The sequence below is a fragment of the Dendropsophus ebraccatus genome, chromosome 1 (genome assembly GCF_027789765.1).
Source record: "Dendropsophus ebraccatus isolate aDenEbr1 chromosome 1, aDenEbr1.pat, whole genome shotgun sequence".
Taxonomy (NCBI): Eukaryota; Metazoa; Chordata; class Amphibia; order Anura; family Hylidae; genus Dendropsophus; species Dendropsophus ebraccatus.
The window spans coordinates 38,653,121-38,672,672 of NC_091454.1; the positions used below are offsets into that span (position 1 = coordinate 38,653,121).

At 40.9% G+C, this 19,552-nt stretch overlaps 1 protein-coding gene across 1 annotated transcript in view; it reads left to right on the forward strand.

Moving 5' to 3' along the window:
* GABRG2 (gamma-aminobutyric acid type A receptor subunit gamma2) overlaps positions 1–18,675 on the forward strand; it is a 118,528-nt gene extending 99,853 nt beyond the window's left edge. Inside the window, 4 exon segments of the mRNA XM_069954104.1 lie at positions 4,245–4,397; positions 7,944–8,149; positions 13,027–13,050; positions 18,400–18,675. Coding sequence (XP_069810205.1) covers positions 4,245–4,397; positions 7,944–8,149; positions 13,027–13,050; positions 18,400–18,675 — 659 coding nt within the window.
* The last annotated feature ends 877 nt before the right edge of the window (positions 18,676–19,552 follow it).

The following is a 19,552-nucleotide window of genomic DNA, read 5'->3' on the forward strand; positions in this document are numbered from 1 at the left end:
TTCAATAAACATGGTTGTAAACAGCAGATTGTGTCTGAACTAAAATTCTAACTTTAAGAGAAAAAAAAGTTTTATGTCTGTATCTTTCGTATCAGGATTTCACTTCCCACTTTATTGGTGTCCTGGAAAAAATAGACACAGTACCATATACAGTACAATGCCAGAAATCTGCTTCCTGTTGGCAAATGACCTAAATTATATAAAGCTTTGTGCAGGTTAAGCTGTTTTCAGGATACATGTAATCCCCTTTTCTTTATGTTTCCTTGTTCTGACAGAAGATGTTTACTGTCTCTCGGTCATTCACATACTTACACCCCTCCTCCTCCATACCACCTGTTTCCTTCTTCTCCGTCACTGGGATTCCTCTGTGTCTTATTTCTTTGTTTCCGACATGGAAAGAAAAGGGGATTTAGGTTCTTAGGTGACCTTATTTCTTAGAGACCAGACAGACACTAATAGCTTTTGTTTTTTTTTTTTTATCTTTTACAGTCTGTGCTAAGTCATCAGAACAGTTTACCTATTAATAGACACATTACCTATTAATAAGGACTATTTGTTATCCCCTTATAGAAAATAATGAAATGTGTGTAAGTGTAACTTCCTCCATGTCATTTTACCATTCTTGGTTTGGATTGCATAATTATTACACATTACCACCATGTAGCTCTATATAGCTCTATTATATAGCACATGTCATCGTAATCATGTGCACCAGCCTTAAAGTCAATCTGTCACCTCCTGAAAGCTTTCCAATCCTTATATTTTTTTTATGTGAATAGTGTCAAAGTGGCAGAGCCTATCATTCCCTAAGCCCTAGCACCACTGCACCCCAATGTGCTTTATGCACAGTGTAGGTTGCTGATTATGCAAGGGCCAGGTATACACCACATTGAAGCAAAGTGGTGCTAGGGTGCGGAGAACAATAGGTCCCGCCTCTTTGACACAATTCCCAGCCCTAATAAATGTGTTTTCTTCTTTCATTTTTTTCTGTCTACTACAAAACATTACACAGGCCCAATCAGGGCCGGACTGGGACTGAAAATCAGCCCTGGCATTTCAAAGTACATAGGCCCACTTACCGTACAGCGTTTGGGGAAAATCCAGCCATTTTTAAGGCTACGCACAACCCCTGCCAGTGTAGTGTGTTCCTAAAGGTATACAGCTGCCAGGGCATACTGGGAGTTGTATTTTGTAATCTATGGGGTTGGGTTTTTTTTTCATGTAAAATGAACACCCCAGAAATATGGTACACCCAACCCTATAGATTGGGAACTACAACTCCCATCATGCCCTGTCAGCTATAGACCTTCATGAACTGTTGGGAGTTGTAGTTCTCACAATAAAATACATACTCCTGTGTTTTGTAGGGAGAACTACAACTCCTAGCAGTTCCTGAAGGTTTATAGCTGTCAAGGCAAACTGGGAGTTGTAGTTCCCAATCTATGCCCTGAGAGCTATATACCTTCAGTAACTGCTGAGAGTTATAGTTCTCCCTACAAAATCTTTTTTTTTTTTTGGGGGGGGGGGAGAACTACAACTCCCAGCAGTTCCTGAAAGCTTATAGCTGCCAGGGCATGAAGGGATTTGTAGTTCCCAATCTATGGGGTTGGGTGTTACATAGTTCTGGAGAATTCATTTTACATGAATAAAAAAAATTTACACCCAACCCCATAGATTGTCAACTACAACTCCTAGCATGCCCTGACAGCTATATACCTTCAGTAACTGCTGGGAGTTATAGTTCTCCCTACAAAATATATAACTGACAGTGTCAGGGCATGCTGGGAGGTGTAGTTCACAACTTTTATTATAATCATATTTGTTTTAATCCCAGGGGTAGGGGCCCAGCTTCCATACTACAGTTTTTTTCATTTATACTTGCTTATTTTTACTACCTGCTGGCTGCCTCTCTGTACAAGCTCTGCTCGCTCCTAGTACTGCTCCACCACACAGGCCAGGTAGGAATCAGCTAATGGCGGCCGCCGGGAACAGGATCAGGGGGGGCACTGGGGAGAAGAGGGGGCTCATGGGAACGCGGGGCAGTGCTGGGGACTTAAGGCCAGTGCTGGGGATGTGAGGGAAGCGTAGAGGAGATGTAGGCATGTGACTTCACAGTGGGCGGGCCAGACATGAGACCGACGGCTGCCTGGTAACCAGGGCCGGCCTTAGGGTAGATGGCGCCCTGTGCAGAATATTCTTTTGGCGCCATTGATTGTAGCCATCCCAAGCCTATCTCTTGGAGACACACACTGTATATACTGCTTACACAGATAGATATACACATACAGACACACAGGGGGAGATTTATCAAACATGGTGTAAAGTGAAACTGGCTTAGTTGCCCCTAGCAACCAATCAGATTCCACCTTTCATTGGAATGCTAGGGGCAACTGAATCAGTTTCACTTTCACTTTACACCATGTTTAATAAATCTCTCCCACAGTGTATATACTGCTTACACAGACACATACAGACACACAGTATATACTGTATATCCTGCAAACACAGACACACATACAGTCACATATACACATACACACCACACAGGAGCATGCTGGGAGTTGTTGTCCACACACAGCCACACAGGAGCATGCTGGGAGTTGTTGTCCTACCACACACAGCCACACAGGAGCATGCTGGGAGTTGTTGTCCTGCCACACAGGAGCATGCTGGGAGTTCTTGTCCTACCACACACAGCCACACAGGAGCATGCTGGGAGTTGTTGTCCTACCACACACAGCCACACAAGAGCATGCTGGGAGGAGTTGTCTTACCACACACAGCCACACAAGAGCATGCTGGGAGTTGTTGTCCTACCACACACAGCCACACAGGGGCATGCTGGGAGTTGTCCTACCACACAGCATGCTGGGAGTTGTTGTCCTACCACACAGAGCCCTAACACACACAGAGCACACACAAACTCCACTAACACACAGACGTAAACACAGAGATAGACATATATACTCACAGTCACACAGAAGGATCAGTGGAAGATGTCTCTGCCCATGAGGAGGTAGAGCGGAGGATCACACTGCTGGTGTCTCCGTGGGGAGAAGGGGCGGGGTTATGGGCATCTGTGAGCCGGGAGACGTTGTGGGGAGCGGGGGATGGGGCCAGGCTGCAGTCACATGTACAGGGGAGAAGGGCTTCTTCCTTGCTGTCTTTCAGCAAGGCTGCTGTGCAGAGGCAGGGCCGGATCTATGGGCTCAGGGGGACACAGGTGGCGCTCCCTTCCTGCTGGGAGTGCACAGAGCCCTGTGCGGCTGCACTACTGCACACCCCTAAGGCCGGCCCTGCTGGTAACTAAGCTGCACATTAGAGCGTGCGGCGCAGCGTTCTCACAGTCAGAAGATGTAGCCGGGTAGCGGGCACGGAGGAGGCATTTGCCAGAATTGCCCTATAGCCAGTCCGGCCCTGGGCCCAATGCTTAAGCGTACAGGCTTGAATAAAGTATTTCTTATACCTATTTCTTCTATACAGTGCTTTCTGAGTGTTGTGAATAAGCAGTGCAATAATAGCCTCAAACATTGCATGTCTCATTCAGGAATAAGAGGTGGCTTTGTTATAGAATAACTGCTTCTTCTCATTAGAAAACACTTGCTAGCTAAGATGTCTAGGTCTTTCATAGTTCCTTCGATGCAAACCTTAAAGGAGGACTCCAGTGTTTTACTTTTTCTGCTTATTTACCACATATTATAAAGTCATACAACTTTGTAATGTATGTAAATGAGCTAACTGGCCCCGTTCCCCCCTTTCCCCCGAATAGATACCTAATAACTGCTGACTACGTCCGCTGGTCTTCTTGCTCCTTGGCGTGAAGTGAATGGGAGAGAAAAGGCTATTGGTGCACTTGCATACCAGCAGCTTTTTCATTGGCTGGAGCGCATCACATGGCTTCCAGATTGCTCAGCTCTGATTGGCTGAGAAGGACATGGTTGGTGGTAGATTCAATAGGCGATTATCACTGGAGGGATGGTGAATATAAAATGCCAGTATTTTTTTTCCCCCAGACAGCCAGAGTTCTCCTTTAAAGTCAATACACAGAAGTAGGATAAGAATATATTTATATTCTAGGTGTGCTTTTTTCTCACATACCAGCCTCTGGGCCAATACTTCATTATAATGTAAAATAAAACCATTTAAGATCTATGACTGTGCTAAAAAACAATGTTTATTTATATGCACAATTTTATTCTCATGCTAGTATTGTTATAATTATTATTATTTTTTTCTTTATACAGGAGACTATGTTGTCATGACCGTGTACTTTGATCTAGCAAGAAGAATGGGTTATTTCACCATACAAACATACATACCTTGCACCCTTATTGTTGTTCTGTCTTGGGTGTCCTTTTGGATTAACAAAGATGCGGTCCCAGCTAGGACATCTCTAGGTAATTATATGTTTCTTGTTTAATAGACGAACATAAACTTTATCAGTATTTGTTAATGCTGTACAGTAGCCACACTGCTTGTATGATCTAGTAGGAAACATGGTAATAATGTTGGGTGACGTGGTAGTCTGGATATAGTTTCCCCCATGCTATGTTGGGAGGTAGGGCGCAGTGTCACACTCACACTTACATTCAGATGTAATGATGCCTAGGGGCTTGTGTTCTAATTCTGTGGATATGGCAGTAAAGCAAAAAATGTAACAGGTAGTGTATTGAATGATAATGGGAGCAATCATGGTCCCTGAGCTCCATGGATTTCTAGGTCCTGCATAGTTATCACTTTGCTTAATGTTTAGAAATGAGGGAGCAGGGACTCCTGTGTTTGATAGGTGTCCCTGCTCCTATAAGTAGTTTCTATGGCATTCTAAAACAATAAAAAAGGTAATCCAGAACTTGCAAAGAAGAATAATTTATTAACAAATATGCAGAAAGTACAAAAACACCTTAGTGCAGTGACCCCACTGCACTAAAGTATTTTTGTACTCACTGCATATTTGAAAATAATCGCAAAGAAGAAAACAAATAAGGTCCTCTAAACTAGTTATATAGAATTGAATATGCAAATCAACATATGAAATATAGAAACAAAATGTTATGGTATAAAATGTAGAAATAGATTTATTATGCACATGCAGACAACATAAAATGCCTAAAAAGGGTTAATCTGGTACCAGAAACTAGTAATAAGGTATATATAAATGGTCTATTGCATAGGACAAGAAGGATAAAAGATAGAAAAGTAAAAAATATAAAGTTAAAACATAGAAAAATAGGACTTAAAAAAATATAGGGCTCTGTGTGGGTTAAAAGAAAAAAGGAAAAAGCAAAGTTGTCGAGTCTGCAGGTGGGCAGTGGTTTGGATTTGCATAGTCACTTATTTCTCTTCAATGAGAAGGTAATTGATTCGATCAGGAGTAGTTGTTTACAACTCCATGAACTACTCCTGATCAAATCAATTACCTTCTCATTGAAGAGAAATAACTGCCCACCTGCAGACTCAACAACGGTCAATCTGCCTTGCTTTTTCCTTTTTTCTTTTAACCCACACAGAACCTTTGTTTTGCTGTTTTTTAAGTCCTATTTTTCTATGTTTTAACTTTATATTTTTTACTTTTCTATGTTTTATCCTTCTGGTCCTATGCAATAGACCATTTATATATACCTTATTACTAGTTTCTGGTACCAGATTAACCCTTGTTTAGGCATTTTATGTTGTCTGCATGTGCATAATAAATCTATTTCTACATTTTATACCATAACTTTTCGTTTCTATATTTCATATGTTGATTCTAGGGATGGTCCGAACCTGCCGAGGTTCGGGTTCGTATGAACCCGAACGCTCGGCATCAGATTCCCGCTGTTTGCCCGCTCCGTGGAGCGGGCAGATACAGCGGGAGTAACGCCTGGAAAACTGGGATACAGCCTATGGCTGTGGCTGTATCCCAGTTTTCCAGGCGGTCCTCCCGCTGGATCCGCCCGCTCCATGGAGCGGGCAGACAGCGGGAAGCGTTACAGAGGGTTCGGGTTCGTACGAACCCGAACCTAACTAGGTTCGGACCATCCCTAGTTGATTTGCATATTCAATTCTATATAACTAGTTTAGAGGACCTTATTTGTTTTCTTCTTTGTGACCATTTCCACCCTTGGGGTACAGGGCATCAAAGGTTAACCTCGACTGGTTACTGGCAGTAGAACTCACACTACCTCTTTATCGCTTCATATTTGGAAATAAAGCATTGTTTTTTGCAAGTGCCGAATTACCAGTTTTCCTTGTGGATCGTATGCACGCACTGGCCAGATACAAATCCGGGCACCAAAGGATTGCTTGGATCGTTTCTCTGTTTATCATAATTTAAAACAATGGCAGCAAAAAGGAGTTTCTTCTCCTATACATTTAGTGTCCTATTGGGTGAAGCGATTTTTAACGATTAACAACTAACGATAAACAATCGCAAAAGAGATTGTTTATGGTTAACCTGAAATTGTTCACCTTATTACACAGACCGATAGTCATAAGTTCCGATTGTTACTACGGATAGTTTACTACATCTGATCCCAGCAAAAAAAAATTCAATTGTTGCCTGCAATTACACAGGACGATTATTGTTTAAACAATTTTTCGCACAATAATCGCCCCTAGGGCCCTAAGTGACAACACTGTATGCTTTGTGCCTGGCCCAATGAATATGTACAGAGCCCCAACAGCTAAGAAACAATACTGTATGCATCACGCATCACTGCTTATACTTAACTCAGCAGAGGGACATGGAGTAGAGTGTTTACCCTATTTCTCAGTACCAACAGGAACAGAGACTCCCGTATGAATCCAAACTTCTATCAAACCTGAATTCCATCCAATAGCCAATTCTTCCAACACTAATTATAAGCCATAAAGAAAAAATAATGTTGCAGGTTTCATACTGGCCACTGAAACCCACAGAACGGACTGATCTTGTTGTTTTCAGTGGCTTTTACATAAGTGATCTGCACTTGTTTACTGAACCTTCACAGGGCTCAACCAATCGCATGGTCAGGCTGCACAAACAATCCAGCAATCATTCATGCTGCCTTTAACTTCCACATTTCCTTATTGTTGACCATTCTTTACACAGGGCAAAGAGCGGACAATGACAATAATTTTATTGGCCACACAAAAGATGCGAGCAGTTGGTGTTTTCTCATACATGGGTCTTTTATAGGGAATAAGCCTGTCTATAAATACTCTTTCAACCGAGACAGAGAGAGAGAGAGAGAGAGAGAGAGAGAGAGTGCACATTACTTAATGACAGCTTTATTGTACTGCTTGGGGCCTAAATTTGATCCTAAAGTGATTCTCTGTACTACATGCACAGATAACATAAAGCTATGTATGTCACTTCCTTGCAGCTCTCTGTTCTCAGGGAAATGGGCTGTAGTCTATTATTCCCAGTGAATATCTTTTGACATTTAATTGACAAATCCTGTTCATTGTAGCTACCCTAAAGCACATATACCCCGCTGTACTATTGCCACCGACAATACAGGAAGGGAGTGTGTGTGTGTTCATGTCAACAGCCCCTAGGAGAGCTTTAGTGTTGTGTGTGTGTGTGTGTGTGTCTTAACTTTCTGACCCCAGTTGATTCGAAAACTTTTTTTTTCCTTTGGAGAACCCCTTTAATTAATGGAATCAAATAAAATGTAAAATCCATTCCTTTCAATTGTAAACAAAAAAAAATCTTACTTATATTTCTTACCCTTAATGCAAACCTTTTAGCTTTTAGGCAAAACCCCCCACACATCACACACACACACACACACACACACACACACACACACACACACTCACACACACACATTTTAGCACATCCTTATAAAATCTGCTATATGAGTGTTTTCACAGGGTTATCTATAGATATTGCTCTTAGGTTTTAGGTGTTATGCTGTTAATTCTGCAATTCCATGTACCAGCTTTATATTGTTTCGAATAAACGTTCATTCTTATCTTAGGAATCACAACTGTCCTCACAATGACCACCCTCAGTACTATTGCTCGGAAATCATTGCCTAAGGTGTCCTACGTGACAGCAATGGACCTATTTGTCTCTGTCTGCTTCATCTTTGTATTTTCTGCCCTGGTGGAATATGGAACACTTCATTACTTTGTCAGTAACAGGAAGCCAAGTAAGGACAAAGAGAAGAAGAAAAAGAATCCAGTAAGTATACAGCAAATACATTCTAGTTTATACCACTGGGGTGAGGGAGTCCACCCAGAAAGTGAAATATGAGAAAACGCACACCACTTCCAAAACCAAATAAGTATGCCACGGATTAGAAAATCTTTGTGGAACATGCAAGCAGCATGTAAATAGTTTTGGAAAATCTCATTTAATTGCTTCAAATTCACTTTCATTTTTTTTCTCTTTGTTGAATGGATGCACTCCACTTAATAGAATGAGAATCAGTTGTATCTCTTCTGCTGCCTCTTCTTTTGTTGTCTCACAAAAACGCTCAGACACATAGCAGATACTGTACATCTCCCTTCCTTTTGTCTAGTATTTAAATGCAAATAATAAATAACAGGGCTTTGAAAGGACTTATACATCTGCTTCATGTTGGATCCACTCTTGGCTAATAAACATGATCTTTAATAGCAGCCTTTTATTGTATTTAACGATCCCCCACTATGATTCCAAAGTAAGAACATAGTTTAAAAGGGGTTTTCTGGGACTTTCTTCTTGATGGCCTAACCCCAGGACAGGTCAACAAACCCTAATCTGGACACTTGCATACACAATATAGACAGCATATTGCATACTTGGGCTATGTTTACGCATCATGAATAATTATAAAATATTGGCCTTTATTTGCTGTTAAATGACAGCTGTCATTTTGACGGTGTGTGAACATAGCCTGTAGGTGTATATGCATGCATCTTAAAATTGTCCAATAATTTGATCAATAGGAGTCCAAGTATGGTAGTCCTTATCTTGGCTATAACAGAAGCCATCGGCCAAGCTCTAAGGTGAAGTTAGAAAAGTCTGCATAACATAATTTCTGTACTCAGCTCTTTGAGAAGAGCTAACAAATGCTGTTGGATGCCAAAAGAGAGCATTTCTGTCTTTTTGTTTTAGTAGTGACAGGAGCTTTTAATAATGACAGATACAATTTTAAAAAATATGGATCTGCAAGAAATGCATACGAAGCAACCTGTCTTTTTGGATTCAAGAGCAGCTGGTAACTAAAGACAGTGATAACACCAGCCAAATCTCAGTTATAAAATATTTCATTATTAGTAGTATTTTGTAAAATGTAGGTTGTAGAACTCTAAGCATAGATCATGTATTGGGCATAAAGAGTTCCTAGGGCTATGTTCACACTAGGTTAAAAAAAAAAAAAAAAAAAAGGCGTCTGCTTTTTCTATTTAAGGCTATGTTCCCACACAGTATTTTGGTTCATTATTTTGGTCAGTATTTTGCAACCAAAACCAGGAGTGGATTGAAAAGACAGAAAGGCTTTGTTCACACACTGTTGAAATTGAGAGGATGGCTGTCATTTATTGGCAAATAATTGCCGTTATTTTAAAACAATGGCTGTTATTTGCCGTGAAATGATGGCCATCCACTCAGTTGCAACAGTGTATGAACATAGCCTTTCTATGTTTTAAAGTGAACATAGCCTTTCTGTGTTTTAAATTAAATTCAGTGGCATAGCTACCAGAGAGGCAGGGTGGGCAGCTGCTATGGGGCCCATGCAGCAGGGGGACCCAGGAGGAGAAGGTAAGGGCCGCCCTGTGTCCTTCTTCTTAAAGCGACTCTGTACCCACAATCTGTCCCCCCCAAACCACTTGTACCTTCCTATAGCTGCTTTTAATCCAAGATCTGTCCTGGGGTCCATGGGTGATGCCGTTATTGTCCTAAGAAACAACTTTTAAACTTGCAGCCCTGTACCAAACTGGCGTGGCCTAGAGTGTCTGTGCATTAGGCTGACACGCCCTCTCCATCCCACCTCCCCACTCTCTTCATCATTAGGAATGCTCCAGGCAGATTGTCTCCTATTCATCAGCTGTTAGAACACGATACATGGGCTGGATCGTTAAGGCACCTGTGTAGTGTTCACTGCAGAGGAATAGGCAAAATCCTGCCAGGGGCATTTCTAATGATAAAGAGAGTGGGAAGGATGGGCAGAGGGGTGGTGCAAAGTAAGGGCACAGATACTCTAGGCCACGCCAGTTTGGCACAGGGCAGCTAGTTTAAAAGTTGTTTTTAGGACAATAACTGCATCACCTGCCGAACGGACCCCAGGACAGACTTTGGATTAAAAGCAGCTATCAGGAGGTACAAGCTGTTTGGGCAGATTGTGGGTACAGAGTCACTTTAACCCCTTATGTACTGCAGTGTGTAAGTGACCCAATGTTTACATGCTGCAACACAAAAAAAAAGTTAACAAGCAGAAGACAAAGCGATCTCTACTTCACTGATCTGATAATCCCTGACCTCTGTTCTCTGGCTGCTGCAATCAAGTAGGAAAATGTGCAGAGCTTCATGCAGAGGTAAGTGGTTATCAGTGCATCAGCAGTAAAGCAGAGATCTCCTTGTCTTCTGAACATTGGGTCACTTACTGCAGTACATAAGGGGTTAAGCAGAAGTTAGTCTGCTCCTGCACCTATGTATTTAACCATAAGGGCTCCTAATGGGACCTTATATTGAATACAGTGGATTGAGAGAGCAAGCAGCCATTGGCTCTCTGCTGTACCAGTCTCCTTATGGCTGCAGCCAGGATTCTGGCTCTGGCCACAAGAGATTTTCCATTGTATCATTGTTGCATCCAATAGTGCACTCTAAAAACTATTAGCTATTACATTAATTTGCTTTTAACTACAGTAAAAAAAAACTAAGCATGTGAACACACCCCTATAGAAGTGTTTAAAAAACAGTCATGCAAAACTGAAAAAAAAAGGAAATAATGTTACTAGATTCTGGAATTAATAAATTAAGAATGAATCCTTACTTGCCATCCATCAAAGTTTCAAAGTCGATGTGCTGTGCTGTATACCAATACTGGCAATAAATAATGTTTTTGTTATTTACTTTAGATACTCTATATGCTTTGCAGCTCAGCCCCAGAGACCTATTGTGAAGACACTTACTGTACCACTTCCTCCTTCTGTTGCCAGGCCCTTCCTGTACAGATTCTAGTGACCATTTAGATTTAGTGATCACTAAAGCTCTACCAGGTGTTCCTCTAGGGGGCCGCACAAAGAACACTTGTCCAGACCTCAAAGGAGCTTGTGGTAATAAGTATATTCTCAACACCCCACAAGAGGAGCAGGTTCTCCTCTCAGTATAGTAAATAGCGATGCCCTATATATTGCTGCTTCCCGTTTTCATTGAGCAGGAGGCACACTCAGACATTATTAGGCTCCTTTCTATGCCCCTGTACTTTATTAGGTCCCCTTTCACCCCTACATTTTAATAGACCTCTTCTGTGCCCATTGTGCCTCCTTGGTACCGCTACTTATTGTTAGGCCATCATATTGTTCTGGTCCTCCACCACCAGACACTCTAGTGCCTAGTTCAGACTACTCAATGATATCATCATTCAGCCAGTGCTGGGCCGACATTTCAGCTGCTTCATATCTGATTTAAATAGATTTATACAACTGTATATCTGTGTCCCATTTAGTGATGATTGTCCCAACCAAATTAAAAAAATCACTAAACTGATCAATTCCAAACAATATAGCAGATTTGGGGGTTGTAGATATGAAATCTAGGCAAGGAGGTACTGTATATGAAAATATTTGATTTGTATTGAGCAGATAAGTTCCAGAGGGTTCCGCCCTTGCAGAACTTCTAGCCGGAGCATGCGTGCGGGGATGGGGGGAGGGGTGTCGAGCAGCGGATTCCGCTGGAAGTTATCCACGTGGATTACATCGTGTGTAGAGATGAGCGAACTGCTCGGACTTTTGGTCCAACAGTAGGGGGGAAGTGGTTATGTTTTTGTAGCGCTGGATAACCCCTTTAACTGCAGTACTAGCTGGAGCTGCACAAGCAAAAAGCAACTGCTGTGCTTGTATAAAACATAAGTTGGGGTCACAGGTCTTAGATCCCCAATCATGGCGTATCTTAAAGGGAAAAATTTATATTATTTATTTTTTACTTAACACATGCTCTTCCTTTTGAATCTGATTCTATATTCTGAACTATTTTTTTTCTCCTGTTACAAGAGCAGCTATCTTTCTAGCAGATATCAATACATTTGCTTTACAGAAAGCAAAAATAGATAGACAATGTCCCATTGATATTTAAAGAAAATGTCATTGGGCATACTCTGTGACCTGTAGAGAGGTAATTTTACAAGGAAGAGGAGGCTGAGCTGTGAGCTTCATCTGTTATTGTCTCTATCTACTGGTGGCAACTTTCAATGCACTGCTGTACAGAACACTTTACATCAGCCTCTTCCTTATCATCACAGGCAAAACAGGAAGTCACAGCTCAGTTTTAGGCTTAGTGGTGAAAATACAAAGAAGAACTGCGCTTCATAGTGTAACTCAGAGATATACACAGAAACGTAAAAGAGCTGTTGAAGGTTGTAGGCACAACACTCGCAACAGATTTCAAAACGTTTTATGTATTGTGTCTATTTTGATAATTTACTAGCATTTACTACCCTATTTATCATCTGTCTATCTGGACCTACGCTCAGTGTTACCCAGTGTGGAGTGGAGGGTTTGTCTACTAGCAGTGAGAATAGGATTCTTTTTAAGTAGTCAAATGGAAAATAAAGGAAAAAAAAACACCAAATTTAAAAAAATAAATAAATTGTGTAACATAAAAACTTAATTCCAACAGTAAGTTGTTTTAAGTTGACACATTCCCTTTAAGTATTGGCTATCAATATGTATTCCTGGAAAACCACTGTAAGTGTTCTCTTATTATGAATAGCACCTTAAATAATAATAAAACTTTTACTTAATTTTGCCTCCCCTTTTCATCTATTGAAAACTGCTCTTCATTTTTTTTTATTATGGATTTTATGTTCTTTTTTTTCTCCTAAAGTCTGATTTTTTTTCTTATCTATACAACAAAAGCTTCTCTGGATGTTTTCCTTCAAGGTATATTGTTTATGGAATGGACATTCACTGCATGTGTCTGCTGAATTGAACTTAGAGCCCAAATTCTGATTGTGATAGCAAGCTATTTGCTTTTTTTTTTAATAAGATCCAGACAGGATTTTTATTGCTAACACAATACTGTGTCTGTTACAGCTTTGTAAAGTTCATTCAGCAGCATTACAGAAACGTCACTCTTGTCCGATTAGATATTTGATAGTGATCATCTATTATTATGACACAAAAGTAACTTATCATCTCATTCTTGTTGCACCACACAAATGTGCCATTATATGAATGATGCAAAACCTGTAAAGCCTTATGTCTATCATTTGCAAAATCTTGCCTGCAGCTTACACAAAGCCTTGGAGTGCTGTTAAGAAATATAATAGGGAATCACATGCTGCATATTGTGAATCCTCTAAAATCAGACATGTTTCCTTTAGCCATAGGAGGACCCTGATAGGAGATTCATCTGTATTCTGACTGCAAAAATTGAAAAGAATAAAAATAACAATATTAGGCCATGTTGACATGCTGTAAAATAATGGCTGCCAATTGAATTTAAAATGACGGCCATTGTTTTCATTCTTCAAAAATTTCCATTGAAGTCTATGGAAACAATGGCCATTGGTATACACAATTTTATAAAATAGCGGCCAATGTTCGCAGTAGCAGTCAAATTAATGCTTGCGTCATTAATTCACGGGCCGTTATTAGATGAACTGCGGATGTTATTGTAAGTTGTTCACACATCAATGGAACTTTAGATACATCCAAAAGGGCCATCTTTGACTTTGACTAGAATAATGTTCCAACGCCTCTCACTGCAATGATGGCTGCTGGAACATGTTAAACCACGGCTGTTATTTGGTAGTCAAAGCAAAGTATCAGATAACAACCGAAATCGTTGTGTGAACATAGCCTTTGAGTGAACGGATACGTTTATTGGGGAAAACTGTACAAAAGTGTAGAGAAGTTGCTTTAATACCCCTGGATTAAAGACGAGAAATGGAAGCATACAGGTTTCATATGCGATCCTATAACACATTTGCCACAGATGTTGCAGTCCCGAGTGTAGATTTTGCACACTCAGTTGTCAAAGTTGACATCCCAGCTGGTCCTATAAATACTCGATTGGTGATAATTATGGTAAACGCATAGGCCGAGAAAGTGTAGACATCTGGTGGAGACATCTAGGGGAAACCCTAGCTATGTGTGGGTGACCCTTTTCCTGCTGGAAAAGCCAGTTGAAAGAAAACACATGACCACAGGATGTCCGGCATACACTGCTGAGCTATCGCAAATGACCTACTGTGGTAGGCAATGTCTCCCCAAAGCATCACACCAGCAGTTGGAGCCATGTATTACTGTTAAATGTGTTGAGTGGATTGTTCAAAATATTCAGTTTCGGCAACGTTATCCAATCCCAAATGCACAATGTTTGATTCCCAGTGGCTTCAGAAGCTGGATGTCCCACAAAGGGAAACCAGGAAAACATGAATACTGCCATAGTCCGAGGGTGGCATCCAACTTTTGCAGCCACAGGGAATAAAACGTTGAATGCTCAGGTTTGCATTACGCTGCCAAGCACGAACATTTTAACAGATCCGCTCAACACCACTGTTAATATTTTTCTGATCCTGGATAACCCCAGGATTCTACATTGCTCTTCATGTACCCTAGAACCCAACATGTGACCATTACAGCCCATACTTCTTGATTGTATAAATTCCCAATAGTCTAGATAGGTTTGCAGCATTCCCATGTCTAAAGGAAATATCAATTCCATTTCAATTAACTATTTTAAAAATTTCTTAGTATATTTCTAATAGCAACTCCGCCTTTTTAAATGATTCATTTAATGATATATTTCTCAATTAGGGCAGAATCACAGATTTTTCAGCAGTGTCACTGTAAATAAGATTGCATTCATGTGCATGAATCCTCATTGGGGTGCACTTTAGTGATATCCCCCAAGATATTAGTGGTGTTTCACAAGCATCTATTGCAGGAAAAGAAAGGTATTTCATCCTTTAAAGTGGTATTTTGTAAACTGAAATTGCACATTTTTTACAGAAACAAAGACTTTAAAAATATATATTTTTTAAATTGCTCCAAGACAACTCCAGAAACAGAAATGACTCTGCTGAAAAATCAACATTGTGATGCTACCTATAGGGCAAAATTGCAGATGATAGGTCTGATCACTGATCGCTGCAGAGCACCTTGGTCATTTTGTCATTTCTCTCTTTAGCCGTCATAACCTGTATGGGCGAATTCTTGAAATCGGAGATCTGAAGGTGTTCATATATATCATAAACCAACTTGATCCATTAAAACCCATTATATTTTATTAATTAAATGAAATAAAACCCCGAAAAAAATTGCATTCGCCCATACTTTATCACTAAAGTATAGTAGAGCTACAGTAGTAATTTTTTTTCCTAACAACACGGTTTGAGTATGTTTTTTGTTTGAATTGCAAAATTGTTGTACTGTTCTCTACTTAACCTGTGTATTTAACTGGTTAAAAAAAAGAGGTTGAACACATTGATGCGATATCCAATGTATTTTACTATTTTATATTTTTGTGTTTCATTAACATTTATAGATAAAGAATTATAAATATATTTTTTCTTCTCTAACAAAAATTCTAATTCAAAAATTCTATTCTAAACATTTTATTCTATATATTCTATACACAGCCGTGCAAAAAAAACTAATAAATATTGATTTCAAATGTGAATAATATATAAGGGGTGACGATGATTACAATTAGAGTGTTAAGTTAAGTTAGGTCTAAAAACTTATGTAATGTTATGGATGATTTTTTTCATTGGAATAAGTAAGGTAAGTAGCTTATACAATGGTGAAGATAATTAAAAAAAATAATTATACAATGGAACCAGTAATGACCAACAATATCTAGCTGGCCTATACAAGGATTTGGGAAAATTTAAAGTGAATGTACTGGTGATACATCGCTTTTCAGATATTCACATGGATAGAGCGCCGCTGGTGCGGGAATGCTGGTGCTTGGTTCCCGCGTATGGCGCAAGACAGGGGTGAAGCACTGGGGGCCAGCCCGCTCCCAGTGGAAGGAAACCCCTCCCCCTCTATGACATGACTCCATTAGAATCAATAGAGGGCCTGCCTACAGTGCTTCACCCCCGGCCAGTGCCCAGTAACAGTGGCGTATGGAGGAACCTGGCATCACTCCATCCATGTGAATATCAGAAAAGCAATGGACCAGTGGTACATTTGCTTTTAAGAGGTTGTCCATGAAAGATTCCCCTTTTCCCTATACACAGGATAGGGGAAAAGTAGGAGGTCACAGGGGTCCGACCTCTGTACCCCCACTGATCTCCGTATCAGGCCCTGCCGACTCTGTTATGAAAAGAGCCACGGGTCCGGTATGCAACCTTCAGCTCTATTCATTCTTATGGAGCCGATGGAAAGAGACAAGTAAATCAATCTTCCGGCTTAGGGGCCTATTCTACGGGAGCGATAATCGGCCGAATCGGCCCAATTCGGCCGACTATTGCGTGGAATAGAGAAAACGATCAGCCGATGATCGTGTCATCGGCTGATTGTTTATTTAGGGCCAGACCTAAAATTATTGGTCCCCCACTACGCATCGATACAGTGAAATAGCGGTGTGCGGCGGACGGCCGACGTTTTGAGAAGCAGCATACATTACCTGGCAGGACTTGTCCTCCGCTCCGTCTTCCTCCCTGGGTCCCGCGGCACAGCATCAGCAGCTCCAGAGCATCCTGACTGAACTGTCAGACCACTCAGCCAATCACAGGCCAGGACCGCTGAGGCCAGTGATTGGCTGAGCGGTCTGACAGCTCAGACAGGCCGTACCGGAGTTGATGGTGCGCCGCGGGACCCGGGAAGGAAGACAGAGCGGAGGAGACGTCCTGCCAGGTAATGTATGCTGCAAGGGCTGCAAAGACATCGGTAAAAATGTCCCTGCAGCCCTCGCTCAATGATCATCAGGCCGTGGAATAGGCCCAGTAAACGAGCGCCGATCTAGCAGATCAGCGATCGTTTACACCGTTGATCGGGCCCTGCTCGGCTGGTGGAATAGGACCCTTACTCAACTCTTTCTGTCTCTCCATTGGAATGAATAGACCTGTGGCTCTATTCATAACAGAGCCGATGGGGCCTGATACAGAGGTCACCGGGATGTACCGAGGTCGGACCCCCTGCGATGTCCTACTTTTCCCCTATCCTGTAGATTTTTCATTGACAACCTCTTTAAGTATGTATTTGTACATATATATACCATATTTTCTGGCGTATAAGACGACTTTTTAACCCCAAAAAATCTTGTCAGAATTTGGGAGTCGTCTTATACGCCGGGTATGGTTGCCCCATATGGTGGAGGGGCTCAAAAATGGCCACATCCCCCCCATATGGGGCGACCATTTGAAAAAAAAAAACTGTTAACTCACCTGGGCCCGTTCCCGGCCTCCACCCGTCTTCTTCTCTGGTCCCATTTCCCAGCACAGGCAGGGGAAACAGGAAACGTTCGGCTGCTCGGGAGAGCTTTGGAAGAATGGCAGAGGCTGCTCAGGAGAGCTTCGGGCATCCCCGGCGTAGCCAGTGTATGTCACACTGCCTGCGCCGGGGAAAGGGACGGGAGAAGAAGACGGGCAGAGGCCGGGAACGGGCCCAGGTGAGTTAACTGTTTGTTTTTTTATTCATTTAGGTGCAGTTAACCACTGCCTGATCATAGAAGCGCTGTGGTCAGGCAGGGGTTAACATATTCCGGCGTATAAGGCACACCCCTGACAATCTAATTGAAAGTCAGGGGTCGTCTTATACGCCCAGCCGCCTTATACACCAGAAAATACGGTATATATACTCTTTTATACAAATATTTTTTACTTTGCATTAATGCACCTAATCTTTAAGTCTACTAACTTTGCTTACAACAGATAGCTGTCAAATGAACTCTCATTTGGATGAAAGCTACTGTATCTCTCTTCCAGCCTCCATAAATAGGCATGCTTGGTTTGATTGACCTCACATGAATTCTGAATGGGAAAAGGGGAGACAGACACCGCCAGACACTTCTGGTGGTGGCTTATCTGAGAACAAATGGATCAGGCAGTTGATATTTTTCTTATTGAAGAAGAGTCAGAAGGCCAACGTGGACATTAAACAGTTGACAAGTCCCGACCAGATCTACAATTAGATTTATACACTATTTTGGTAACAAAATATTGAATTTGTGAGCTTTTTAGTTCTTTTTCACACTAAAAATATATGTACCTTATATTCCATTTCTATTCCAGTGCCTAATACATTTTTTTTTCTTCACTTGACGTGTAACATTAGGCTCCAACGATTGACATTCGTCCACGGTCAGCAACTATTCAGATGAATAATGCTACACATCTGCAAGAAAGAGATGAAGAATATGGTTATGAGTGTCTCGATGGAAAAGATTGTGCCAGTTTCTTCTGCTGTTTTGAGGATTGCCGAACTGGTGCTTGGAGACATGGAAGAATACATATTCGTGTTGCAAAAATTGACTCGTATTCCCGAATTTTCTTCCCAACTGCTTTCTGCTTATTTAATTTGGTTTATTGGGTATCGTATCTTTATCTTTAAAAGAAAATATGCCACAGGAATGGATATGCGACACGCCTTATAAAGCATCCATATTTTTCATTTAAGAAGTATTATGGTTTGTGTATAGCACCGATGCACATTTTATTGGTTTATTCAATTTACTGAGTGCCATAGGCTGGGTATTCCATGAAAACTGAGACAGTGGATCTGATCGTTCTGATCTTGGCTTAGCCTGCTACACTGTATAAGCATTATAAGGAATATATTTTAGAGATAAGAGAAAGCTTCTATGGAAATGCTGTTTGGCAGATATGCTCCATGCCAACATAAGAACATGACATACTATATCATTGCATTTCAATAGTGGTACTTATTACAACTTGTCTATAGAGGTAAACTTAAAATACTTTTTATAACACTAAGAGATATTCACTGTCCAGTTGGAGAGCACATGTACAATTATGTAAATATTTTAATACCTTAAACCCTGTGCATAAGTTAATGCATGCATCCATTGAGGCCAACACAAAGCAAATGGACTATATCATACAGTGTTATGTTTTCTTTGTACGTCTGCCTGTGTTATTTTAGGTAAATAATCTTATGAATTCCTTCTAATTGCTCAACCATAGCTACCTATATTCATGTCATGCATGAAACAAAATTATTCTGCACTTTCCTGGGTACCATTGCACATGCCTTAAGGATAGGAATACCATGAACACTTCATTCCTTGGATTTATTATTTTTATTTTTTTTTAGACTCTTGAAACACCTGCCAAAGGCATTATCCAGTTAGTAAGAACTAATATGTTTGGAATTTTACTATTATTCTATTTATTTGTATTTAAGCATAGTGTTTCACTGATGGTTTGATCCTGCCACTTGTGGTCAAAAGAGATTTCCTCTTTGTGGG